The 13,495-nt window shown below is 39.6% G+C and overlaps 1 protein-coding gene across 1 annotated transcript in view; it reads left to right on the top strand.

Annotated features, from left to right (window-relative positions):
* LOC134812251 (2-oxoisovalerate dehydrogenase subunit beta, mitochondrial-like) overlaps positions 1–13,495 on the top strand; it is a 704,467-nt gene that overhangs the window by 678,721 nt on the left and 12,251 nt on the right. The window contains exons 5-8 of the mRNA XM_063819525.1: positions 1,255–1,388; positions 8,236–8,391; positions 10,774–10,882; positions 13,270–13,332. Coding sequence (XP_063675595.1) covers positions 1,255–1,388; positions 8,236–8,391; positions 10,774–10,882; positions 13,270–13,332 — 462 coding nt within the window. The remainder of the gene's footprint in view (positions 1–1,254; positions 1,389–8,235; positions 8,392–10,773; positions 10,883–13,269; positions 13,333–13,495) is intronic.

The following is a 13,495-nucleotide window of genomic DNA, read 5'->3' as shown; positions in this document are numbered from 1 at the left end:
TCTCACGTTAGGACCCGCTCTAAATTTAGAAGTTCGGCACTTTGGGGCAGCAGCAGTCAGCACCGTATTATAGTTGTTCCAAGAGGTATCACTTAGTTGCGGAGTTTCACAATTAGTCGTATAATTTTTGCATTTTGCAAAAGAAATCGAAAAGTTTGCAGAGCCGCACAATCCGCCATGGCATTATCTATCAAGTGTACCCTCTAGGTCTGGTTAGGAGAGGAGATTGCTGAATACCCTCTCTTCCCGAAATATAAATACACTAATAAAGTAATAAGTGATAAATCTACGTAATTCTGCTGAATCTTTACTCTCACGACGAGTTGAGCTCGGAAGTGGGGAGATCTGCCCTCTGTAGGCTACATAATACACGAATCCTGGTGTGTTAAACACGAGATGTGATTTGGGTATAAAAGTGGGTAAAATGGAGTCCTAAATTAGTTCATTTTCACGTGAAACCACCTTTATCTTAAAAGCTTTATCAAATTGGGGAATTTAATTTATAGCAGGAAATACATACTCTATACTCTTAGTATCTTAGATACTATCGGATGATGTATCGCAAATATGTACTATCTTTTATCGTGACAATAATTACTGAAATTAAATTCGAACCGGAAAGGCGGGAAATACACCCGAATTCTTGGAAAAGGCGATTGGGAACTGTCGGATGATATCAATTATCATCGCTTCACGTGAAACCCCCTATAGGCTATATCTTTCTCAAAGTGAAACCCCTACGTCTTCAAAATGTAATCAAATTTGGGAGGTTAATTTATAGCAGGAAATGCATATCATATTAGTGTCTTGAACAAGAGACAGTGCAAAAAAGACTGTAAAAGCAGGAAACTTGACGGATAATGTGACTCTCGTATCTTATCTCGTGACAATAATTATTTTTATCTGTATTTGTTTCTCTTTACTTCCTTATTTTATTATAACGATTTAGAGAAAAGGCAATAAAGCTAAAATTCTACTTATAGAAACCTAGTGACCGGCTGATACTGCTAGTATCCTCACCCTCACCCTCACCCTCACCCTCACCCTCACCCTCACCCTCACCCTCACCCTCACCCTCACCCTCACCCTCACCCTCACCCTCACCCTCACCCTCACCCTCACCCTCACCCTCACCCTCACCCTCACCCTCACCCTCACCGTAATCCAAACCCTAATCTTTTGCATCGAGAAGTCTGAGTAGTCTCACGCCGGTGAGTCCGGACACAGTAATTATGCTAACATTCTGATTTTCAGGCTCCGACAGAGTTTTCAACACACCGTTAACAGAGCAAGGTATCATAGGGTTTGGTATTGGAGTTGCTGCTGCTGGCACCACTGCCATTGCTGAGATACAGTTCGCTGACTATATCTACCCCGGCTTTGATCAGGTAAGCCGTAAGATCTGAGTAATTTCTATCATAGCACAGTTAAGTTGTGGAACACAACAAGAAAATTGAGAATAATCTTGTGCGAGGGTAGGGACCCAGATGTCGTTTCTAACCCAAATAAACTTTAAGGAGGCTTCTCATCAGTAGCCGCACCTCCTTACTCGGTTTCTGAACTGGAATTCTATGGGCTTCCAGACGGCCAGACCGAGTATTACCACCCCATCCTTCTAGAGTTCATCACAAGTAGCACCCACCTTGAAGATCTTTGACACCCAGACACACCCCATTGGCGAACAAACTTTGGATATAATCTTACATGCTCCCGAAGGAATCCCTGGTTTATGGTCTTTCTCATCGTCACCAGCACTTTCACTAGAGTCACCAGCCCTTTCACTGGAGTCATCAGCCCAATCACTGAAGTATACAGAAGTATAGTTGTGGAACACAACAAGAAAATTGAGAATAATCTTGTGCGAGGGTAGGGACCCAGATGTCATTTCTAACCCAAATAAACTTTAAGGAGGCTTCTCATCAGTAGCCGCACCTCCTTACTCGGTTTCTGAACTGGAATTCTATGGGCTTCCAGACGGCCAGACCGAGTATTACCACCCCATCCTTCTAGAGTTCATCACAAGTAGCACCCACCTTGAAGATCTTTGACACCCAGACACACCCCATTGGCGAACAATGTGAACTATAATTATATCGCAGTGCCTAAGCAGCAATTTGCGTTCATTATTCTGGAGGAACTTTTGAACGGTCATCACACTATATTATATTATACCATGTACACGTCAGGTTAGAGGTTAGAGGTTAGTCAGGTTAGCGGTTAGTCAGGTTAGCGGTTAGTCAAGTTAGCGGTTATCAGGTTAGCGGTTATCAGGTTAGGGGTTAGTCAAGTTAGAGGTTACATGCAAATCAAGTTAGAGGGAGATTTGGGCCGGAGATCAACTGCTAAACTACGTTAAACTACTTCCCGTTCTACAAAGTACCTCTGAAACATATTACAAAATGTCGGTAATAATATGCGGAATGACAAGCCCGAAACAGCAGTTTAGTGTAATTTCACAGGCTGGTTGCGTAGTTGTATTGGAGTATTGAAGGGAGCTAGTAAATGGTATGTAACAGGTTGTAGTGACACACACGAGGGGAGTAAACACTCCTGTTAAGCAGTTTTGAATAACACTACTTCTGTCCTACCTCTCCTCTAGGTTAGACAAGCTGAGGAGAGGATGTCCTGAGCAGGAACACAGTTTAGGGGTCTATCTTGTGAGGCAGGAACACAGTTTAGGGGTCTATCTTGTGAGGCAGGAACACAGTTTAGGGGTCTATCTTGTGAGGCAGGAACACAGTTTAGGGGTCTATCTTGTGAGGGAGGAACACAGTTAAGGGGTATATCTTGTGAGGCAGGAACACAGTTTAGTGGTCTATCTTGTGAGGGAGGAACACAGTTAAGGGGTATATCTTGTGAGGCAGGAACACAGTTTAGGGGTCTATCTTGTGAGGCAGGAACACAGTTTAGGGGTCTATCTTGTGAGGCAGGAACACAGTTTAGGGGTATATCTTGTGAGGCAGGAACACAGTTTAGGGGTCTATCTTGTGAGGCAGGAGCACAGTTTATGGGTCTATCTTGTGAGGCAGGAACACAGTTTAGGGGTCTATCTTGTGAGGCAGGAACACAGTTTAGGGGTCTATTTTGTGAGGCAGGAACACAGTGCAGTTTAGGGGTCTATCTTGTGAGGCAGGAACACAGTTTAGGGGTCTATTTTGTGAGGCAGGAACACAGTTTAGGGGTCTATCTTGTGAGGCAGGAACACAGTTTAGGGGTCTATCTTGTGAGGCAGGAACACAGTTTAGGGGTCTATCTTGTGAGGCAGGAACACAGTTTAGGGGTCTATTTTGTGAGGCAGGAACACAGTTTAGGGGTCTATCTTGTGAGGCAGGAACACAGTTTAGGGGTCTATCTTGTGAGGCAGGAACACAGTTTAGGGGTCTATCTTGTGAGGCAGGAACACAGTTTAGGGGTCTATCTTGTGAGGCAGGAACACAGTTTAGGGGTCTATCTTGTGAGGCAGGAACACAGTTTAGGGGTCTATCTTGTGAAGCAGGAACACAGTTTAGGGGTCTATCTTGTGAGGCAGGAACACAGTTTAGGGGTCTATCTTGTGAGGCAGGAACACAGTTTAGGGGTATATCTTGTGAGGCAGGAATTCAGTTTAGGGGTCTATCTTGTGAGGTGCTGTTATATCGGCTTCTGAAATTACCAATAATTTCTTATTTCTGTGTGTGTGACTGTGTGATCGCTGTGCGTGATCACTGTGTGTGTGTGTGACTGTGTGTGTGTGTTTGTAGATTCCGATTTCCGGTTATGTTCTCCTATAGCTTCTTACTCGTATTCATAATGAAAACACTACACATCATTAGCATTCTACTGCTGCATCACTGTCTGTCCTCACAGAAAGGCTTTTCACACGAAGAAATGTCCTTACCACTTACGCTTCACTGTTCTTTACTGTTCTTTAGTGTGTGTTGTGGCCTTTGTTTGACTCTACAAATTAGGCCACATCAAAATTCAAACCAGAAACAGGTGCCATGAAAAGTGGAAAAATTTAATGGCAGACTATTAGATAAAATTGTCTGAGCGCCAAACCATGGGAATTACCCGACTGAAATGATTTGGTAATGACTCGTTTGAAAAAGAGTTGGAGATTAAGAATTGAGCAGAGAGAAACAGTGATGCCGGGATGATAACTATGTAATAGGGTACTGTTTCGTATTAAGATAGGTAGTGCATAGTGAGCAGTGGGTCACAGTTTGAATAAACCTAAGTTACAACTTATAATACAATAATACCTTGGCTGTTGAGTGCTACGTGCGATAATGCCCGACGCTTTAGCGGGGGGCGAGCCCGAGCACAAAACTAAGCCAAGGTATTATTTTTTATAATTTTTTCCGGTTCTGATTGGAAGATGTGTAATGTGATACGTTCGCATGATACAATATAGTGTGTAACGTATAGTGCGCCACTGTCATGTTATTTGTTTTGAACCTTCCCGCCAGCCAGTCTGAAGTGACTCGCAGTCTGTCCTCATAATACTCTGGCAACCCTTTCGGAAAATTATTGGTTACCAGCATCCACCACTTTTCGGGGAAATAATTCCCGGAAAATATTAAATAAGGTATTATTTATTAGGATGGTGTGTGACTGTAACGGGTCCGCATGACTGCTAAAGTCAGTACGTTTAACGCCTCGAGGAAGATCGCAGGATTCCTAGTCTACGCTACTCTTTTCATCATGGCTACGACACTCAATTTTGGGACATGGAATGTTTGCGGTCTATCGACCACATACAGGCAACACTTCGTTGCAGAGGACATTGACAGATATAACTTAGACATTTTAGCACTTCAGGAGACCAAGACACGTGAATACTTGGAAACAACACTCCCTGGACATCATCGATTGTTTTTGTTTGATCAGAGACACGATAGACACGGTGGACTTGGGTTTATTGTTAACAAGCGTTTTTTGGAATGTATAGTATCTCATCATCAGATCAGTGACAGAGTTGTTTATATGGACTTTAAATTAAGTGCTAAAAGGGTGGATCAACCACCTTGTCATATCAGAATTGTTAATTGTTACAGCCCTACGAATCCCAAGTCAGTTCAGAATCCTCGATTAGCAACCCAATTTTACGATGAGCTACTCGAGGCTATCAGTGTTCCTGCTAGATTTGAAGTATGGATGTTAGGCGACTTTAATGCCAAACTTGGCAAAAGAAGCCCTGTTGATGTAGAAAATGGTTTACATGTGAATATTGGTAGACATGGTGTTGGGAGGAGGAATGAAAACGGTGAAAGGTTGCTACACTTTCTCACTGCTAATGGCCTGTTTGCTGCCAACACTTCATTCTCCCATAGCAGCAGACACATTACCACACGGACTGGTTGGATTCGGGATCGAGCAACCAGGAAAAGTAAACCTTATTTCCAACAGATTGACTTCATACTCTGCAAGTCCAGAAGCAAGGCACTGCTAACTGATGCCAGGTCATATGCAGGTACAAAGCACCGCAGTGACCACAAACTTGTTGTTGCCAAGGCAGATTTTTCGCAGCGCTTCAAGTTGTACAAGGAGAGCAGAGCATTTCAAAAGACTTATAACACAACAACCTTGATTGGAAGCAAACAAGCTCAACAACAATATCAGCAAGAACTTCGTCAGAAACTTGAGCAAACTGTATCAGATCCTGACTTTACCTCCAACAACACGGAACAGCAATTTGATATGCTTTTTGGTGAAGTTAAAGAAGCTGCTGTTTCCACTGTGGGTTTTCGCGAGTCACAGCGAAAGAGGAATCATTCCTCTGACAGTCAAGTTTTTGGCATGTCTGAAGAAAGGAAACAACTTTTACAACAACTGAACAACAACGAATACAGAGACAGGACAGCTCTCAGAGCTAAAATCAACAGGCTCTCAAACGACATTACTAAACGGTTGAAAACATTGAGAGTTGAGTTAGCAAACAGCCTAGCTGACTCTATAGCCACCATAGACGAAGGACGGAGAATGTTTGAAGCTGCTCGTCAACTATCAGGCAAACAGAAAACGGGTGCAGGCTCTGTGTCTGTTTTCAACACTGACAACCAACTGGTAGATAATGAACGAGACAAGGCTGAAATCATTCGCCAGTACTTCAAAGAACACTACACTGGACCTGACAGTGAACCACCACTAGAACCGTTCACAGGTAACCCTAGGCCCCTTCAAAACCCCATTACAGCGTTTGAAGTTGAGCTTGCGGCCAAGAAACTCAAGAACGGTAAAGCTGTTGGAACAGATGGGATCCCAAACGAATTTCTCAAACACTCTCCTGAAATCTTTTTTTCCACATTTGCACAACTTACTAATCGATCCTTTGAGCTCCATGAACATGTACCTTCTTTCACAGAGGGATACCTTACTCCGCTCCAAAAACCTGGAAAGCCACTAGGCCCCCCTAAGAGTTTGCGCCCACTTTGCCTACTAAACGGAACTAGAAAGATATTGTCCATGATAGTCTTAAAGCGCATCCAAAGGCAAGTATCTCAGTACACTGGTCCTTGGCAGAATGCCTATAAACCTGGCCATAGTTGTGCAAATATCGTTTGGACCCAGCGAATACTAGTGTCAGTTGTCAAGGAAAAACGCTGGTCTCTTCATAAGATGGGCATTGACATGTCCTCTGCTTTTGATACCATAAAGAGGTCGGTATTACTTGATATTTTAGCTGATGCTGGTTGTAGTGAGGACGACATTCGACTGGTAAGGTATTTGCTCGCAAATACTAAACTGAAGATCAAAGTGAACTCAACAATATCGGGAGAGTTTATTGTCACGATTGGAGCTTTTCAAGGCGACAGTTTGTCTGGAAACTTGTTCACTCTATATCTGGCAGCAGCACTTTACCACCTGCGTGCTGTTATGTCCTATCTAAGACCTAACCCTCCCATAGCTGAGAATATGTTACCCCTCGAGTGGGAGTACGCAGATGATGTTGATTTTACTGATGAGGATAAAAGCAATTTGGAGTCTTTGTTGCCAATATGTAAAGAGATATTGGAAGAGTGGAATCTTTTTGTCAATGAGTCAAAAACCGAGTTCACCCACTTCTATCTGGCCGGCAAGAACGAGGTTGATAACAAAGGAGAGACACTCAGAGGTAGAGAACCTTGGAGGTCATCTATCTCTTTAGGCTCTAAGTTGTGTAGCATCGAAGATGTCAAGAGACGATGTATACTTGCTAACATTGCTTTTCAGAACTACAAAAAAGTCTGGGAACAAGGTAGACGTATATCCTTGAAGATTCGACTCAAGATATATGAAGCACAAGTTGTTTCAATACTGATGTATAATTGCAACAGTTGGGCAACATCTAAACAACTCCTTCAAAAACTTGATGTCTGCCACAGGAATCATCTCCGTACGATCATCGGCATGACCTACCCTAATGTCATACGAAATGTGACTCTATACAAACGCTGCGAAGTTGTTCCACTGAGTGAGCGTGTTGCTCGTGCACGGTGGAGAATGCTCGGTCACATCCTCCGCAGTGATAATAACTCACCTGCCCAGCTTGCCTTACATTTTGCTGTAGAGAGTCAGAGTTTGATGAGAGGTAGAGTCGGACGACACCAGTCAAACTTGTTAAAAACTATTTTGAACGATTTAAGTGACAGAAATTTTAGACTTGTAAATACAGACGATTTATACCATTTAAGACTTTTTGCAACAGATAGAAAAGCATGGAGAGAGTTAAGCATGATTTAGTTTATTCTGTGTTATTTTTCTCTTGGTGACTTATCATCAAGATGTTCTTTATGTTCTATTTTTGATTTGAATAAAGTTATATAATAATAATAATATTATTTATTAGACACACTTACAATTTACATGGTACGTCCTAAATCTGATTCTTCGTTAATGACTAATGACCAGTGAGTAGTAACTATGTTGAGGTTTTGTGTCTCCGTCCTTTGCCAATGTACCATAGTAATTTACCAAAGTACCAACTGCACAACATAAGTTCAGGTTATAGTACATATTGATATGTATGTCATGCAATATGTACAGTAAAACCCCGATATACCGCCATACCCGATATACCGCGGGGAATTTCCTTTCCCCCAAATATGGCTAAACATACGTACATAATGTTTCCTTTCCCCCAAACTCGGCCTTTTATAACGGTAGCTTTTACTAATATAAGCAGTTTACAGGTTAGTGAGGATTCCTTGTAACAGGTAACTGATAATATATTAATTGAGATGGTTTACTATTGTGTCAAATTGTGTGCTATTTCAGCTCGTAAACGAGGCAGCAAAGTACCGATATCGTTCTGGTAACGAGTTCAACTGTGGAGGGCTAACAGTGCGCGCACCCTGGGGCGCAGTTGGACACGGTGCACTCTACCACTCTCAGTCACCCGAAGCGTTCTTCGCGCACGTGCCCGGATTAAAGGTATGTAGTGACGTCACTGTGACGTCACTGTGTCGTCACTGTGTCGTCAATGGCAAGAAGGTCGTTAATTTGTTATTGTTTTGATGTGGGGATGTTGTTGTCACTGCTTGATACTTTGTGAGCTACTTGAATTATTTACCAACCTTTGTTCGATGACTTACGTCATTAATTGAATCCTACAAAAGCGTCACAGCGAGGAAATGTACAATGTGGAAATATACAATAATGCAGTTATAAGATGAGATATGTCAGTGGGGCGTGAATACACACATTATATCTAACTTATAATTCGAAAGATTCTCTCTTCTCTGTCTGTCTGTCCGTGTGTCAGAGTACGACCGCCCACGTTTTGAGATATAGGACTTTGCATAGTAACGAGGATGGAAATGCGCACGCGCACGTGCAAAGATAGTTGGATTCCAACTATTAGTAGCTGTGATTCTGAAGAAGCTGCTTAAAACCTTCGTATGTGACCAGATTATACTGACACTGTGCGTGTTCAATCATACTATAACGAGCTCACAAATTCAAAAGAGCAAGAGAAACATCTCAAGTGTGAAATGATACATGATGTGAGATGCTCTTTTGTTGGTTCTTAATACCATTATCATAGTATGATTGTAGTATAATGAATCCTAATTGATAAAAAGATGCGCAGCATATTCTGGTCACGAAAGAAGGTTCAGCAGCTGATCATAGTTAGGTTCTTTTGTTGGTTTTTTATACCATTATCATAGTACGATTGTGGTATCATGATGAATCCTAATTTATTGATCATAGTTACCAAGAGTTGGAAACTATATTTGCAAAACATCTCAAGTGTGAAATGATATATGATGTGAGATGCTATTTTGTTGGTTCTTAATACCATTATTATAGTATGATTGTGGTATCATGATGAATCCTAATTTATTGATCATAGTTACCAAGAGTTGGAAACTATATTTGCACAACATCTCAAGTGTGAAATGATACATGATGTGAGATGCTCTTTTGTTGGTTCTTAATACCATTATTATAGTATGATTGTAGGATAATGAATCCTAATTGATAAAAAGATGTGCAGCATATTCTCGTCTCGAAAGAAGCTTCAGCAGCTGATCATAGTTAGGTTCTTTTGTTGGTTTTTTATACCATTATCATAGTACGATTGTGGTATTATGATGAATCCTAATTCATTGATCATAGTTACCAAGAGTTGGAAATTATATTTGCACGTGCAACGACGCGTTATGGAAAACACCATATAAACATCTTTTACCCCTTTTAATTTTTATAGAATACGTGCGTCACCGTGGCGACTTAATAACATGGAGATTAAGACAACCCCTAAGATAAGAATATTTTTCTCTGTAAAAAGATAACTCAGCTCTCTCGAGCGGCTCGATTGTGCAAAATTTAAATCCAGGTCGCAATGATTGTTAATCTGAAATTCCCTGATTTGATTTGTTGTATTTTTGAAAATAGATTTAAGAAACTATGTGATGAAGTTTTTAAAAGTATTTGGCCTTAATTTTTATCAGGGCCGTATTAACACAAAGTTAAAAAATCAAGAATTGAGCGTGCATATGTGTCGAATACAAATTATATTACGCGATAACGTTCATAAATAATTTATTTCTGCATCGCCCGCAAATTAAGTGTTCCGTCATTCAAATAACCAGCTGAATCCAGTGCAACCACTTTAGCAACAAGACAATGTAACAGCAACTTCATTAATAACTGTCATTTAACCAGTCGCTGTACCCACGACAGGAATTACAACACGATCTATGGGCAAGGTAATTTCATATTAAATCCTATGGTGGCGAGTTAGAAGGTAATCGGATTCTACAATGTTTCTGGGCAGACGTTACAGAACCTTTTAATGTCATGAATATTTAATATGTAAGATTTTGAAATGCTTCGGCTCAACATGAAATTGATATTTGAAAAGTAGATTTCGGGAGCTTGCCCGTTGACTTTTAAATGCTTATAAAATTGTTTAAAACGAAAAAAATACGTTAATTATCATTACTTTGTTACTGAATAGGTGCCGTTCTCGAATTTATTAACGTTTCAACAGACCAATAATAATAACTCATAATATTTAACTAACTTATCTCTTAGTTATAACATACCAATTCCCAAGAAATAGTTTTAGTTTTCTCTCGTCATTACGTCATAGCACACTAAAAAGCTGAGTCGTGAAACTTACGACATATTCACATTAATCATATAATATTACTTCAATTTACATAATGATATTCAATAATTATTAATATTCTGATATAGAATCTACAGTTTTTCCCTGTCCATTTCTCACGATGAAACAACCAGAATATAGAACTTAGGTCCGATATAATGAATATAATCAGCGTAGGTTAACAGTATTGTTTACAGGTAGTGATACCGAGGGGCCCAACCCAAGCCAAGGGACTGCTCCTGTCCTGCATCCGAGATCAGAACCCCTGTATTTTCTTCGAACCCAAGATTCTCTACAGGATGGCAGGTAATGTGTACTAAACTTGGGGGGGGGGGGGGGGGCGAACCAGACCAAAGTGACCAACCTGCCCCTCATCCTTGCCCCTCTAAAAACCCCTCGTTGGGCCTAATGTATCAGTATTTATCCCTCACAAGCAAGTAAAACAATGTGTGAAGTGTACTAATTCTAAACTGGGGGCGGGGGGGGGGGGGGGGGGGATTTAGTGAAGAAGACAAGATCAGGTCTTTATCTTAGAGTGTTATAACTTAAAGTCTTTATAGGTTATAATAGTTATTTATAGGTTGTAATAGTCTTTATAAGTTGTAATAATCTTTTTAGGTTGTAATAATCTTTATAGTTTGTAATAATCTTTATAGGTTGTAATAGTCTTTATAGGTTGTAATAGTCTTTATAGGTTGTAATAGTCTTTATAGGTTGTAATAGTCTTTATAGGTTGTAATAGTCTTTACAGGTTGTAATAGTCTTTATAGGTTGTAATAGTCTTTATAGGTTGTAATAGTCTTTATAGGTTGTAATAGTCGTTATAGTTTGTAATAGTCTTTATAGGTTGTAATAGTCTTTATAGGTTGTAATAGTCTTTAAAGGTTGTAATAGTCTTTATAGGTTGTAATAGTCTTTATATGTTGTAATAATCTTTATAGGTTGTAATAGTCTTTATATGTTGTAATAATCTTTATAGGTTGTAATAGTCTTTATATGTTGTAATAATCTTTATAGGTTGTAACACTTGGTTGTCAGTCAGTGTCAGTTTATGTCAGTACCTACTTAGGTTTGTGGTATGTACTCGTTAAACATAAGGGCTGAGATCAATGAACGAGAGACTTTTAATTTGTGCACGTGCAAATGTTAAGAAGCCAGTAATCCGTGCACGTGTGCTGTAATATCTGTTTCAACAAGTTCACTTTTTCTTTTGGTCACCATTCAGTTAGTCCTATTATCACAAGACCAGAACAAGTTAAGGACCGTGCAAATACTACGTATACAATAATGTGCGAACCATCCCTATGATACATATTCGGGGGGACAATCCCATATTTGGGATATTTTAAGCGAAGGAACAGGCCTTAACTGAGTTTATCCAACCTTCGTAGTAATTCTAGTGTGTTCTCTGTGTTACGTAAGATAAGTAGCACGTATTTACAGCAGCTCTAATACCTGACTATCCAGTACTTCACACTACATTATGTGTCAAAATTATAATTCGAATATAATGTTCCCTGCTTATCAGTTACTGTACTCAATTTAAATTTCTGGAGTTCTGGAACGTTCGGGATGTAGATCGGAGAACAAAGAAGTTGTATTTCTTTTAAGAAGTTTTATTATTTAAGGTGGGCTAGAGAAGTAGAAATTTAGTGACCACAATGAGAGAATTGGCAGATTTCTTAACATAGCTGAATTTATCATTAGTATTAAGAGTTATGTAAGTTATTCAATACTTAGAATAAAGTTTCAATAATACTCGCTTTATCATATTATTTCCATAAATAATATTATGAATAGCTGAATTCCCCTATCGGCAGTTTATATAATATAACGGTAAAATATTAGTCATTAATCGTACCCAACCCCCGGTTAGAATACCCGGGGTTCAATTCTATAAGCACCATTCTAGAGAATGTGAAATTAACACGGCCATAATGAAAAGAAGCAAGGCCCTGCTCAGCGCCCAATCGGGTATGCTTGGACAAATAATGCAATGAGGGGAGAGAGAAGCAAGCTTCCCTAATAATATTGTGAATATTGTTTTCTGTGTGGTAGTGAGAAGAATAGTACTAATATTATATACAGTGTGAACAATACAATACACTGTACTGTTGCTACCTGGTTTCTGGGGTAGTTCTGTGAAAATTTACAAACGGAGCAGTGTAATATAATTAATGTAATTAATTAATTGGTAGGGTAATTATCTGTTAATTGTTGGTATTGGTATTGGTAATCAATGTGAAACTGGTGGGACAGGTATGTGGAATTATGTTGTCATGTTATCTAACAAGTGGGGCATTGGGAGCTTTTTGGAGTTTTGGAATCTACAGATCAAAACATTCCCATATTCCCGTTCTGCGAACAGGATTAACAGTCCTTCATAAACCTGCTCTTTAGATATTAGTAGTCCACATATCCACTGCAGGAGACAGATGAATATTACAATAACCATAACAAATGTTTCCTGGTTGCCATGGTGACCGTTTTAGGTTTCTAAACTACAATCAAAATTATTTCCTAGTTACTTATACAAAACATTTCCTAGTTACTATATAATCAACTTTAAATGACAAATCTTTATATTAAACGTCCCATATTTTGTCAAATTAAAGTTAGTTTCGAGAATGCGATTATTTTGCAGTATTGACTCTCAGAGAGTATTGATATTTAAGAGACCGTATTAATTTCAGCTGAGGAAGTTCCTGTCAATGATTACACGCTCCCCCTGTCCACAGCAGAGGTCGTCAGAGAGGGTGAGTTGGATATTATATAATATTATATTAGTAGAGATAACATCGTTAACCATTATACAGATTATATTCTTCTTAATCTAAAATTGTTATTAATTGGTATTCTTTATCTTGGTATCTACAATAAAAAGTTATAAGATTCTACATTTTGACTTGTCAAGATGAG

This window comes from Bolinopsis microptera, chromosome 3 (assembly GCF_026151205.1).
Source record: "Bolinopsis microptera isolate Bmic1 chromosome 3, MBARI_Bmic_1.0, whole genome shotgun sequence".
Classification (NCBI taxonomy): Eukaryota; Metazoa; Ctenophora; class Tentaculata; order Lobata; family Bolinopsidae; genus Bolinopsis; species Bolinopsis microptera.
Note: the sequence above shows the minus strand (reverse complement) of the source record. Positions and strands in the feature narration are given on the sequence as shown.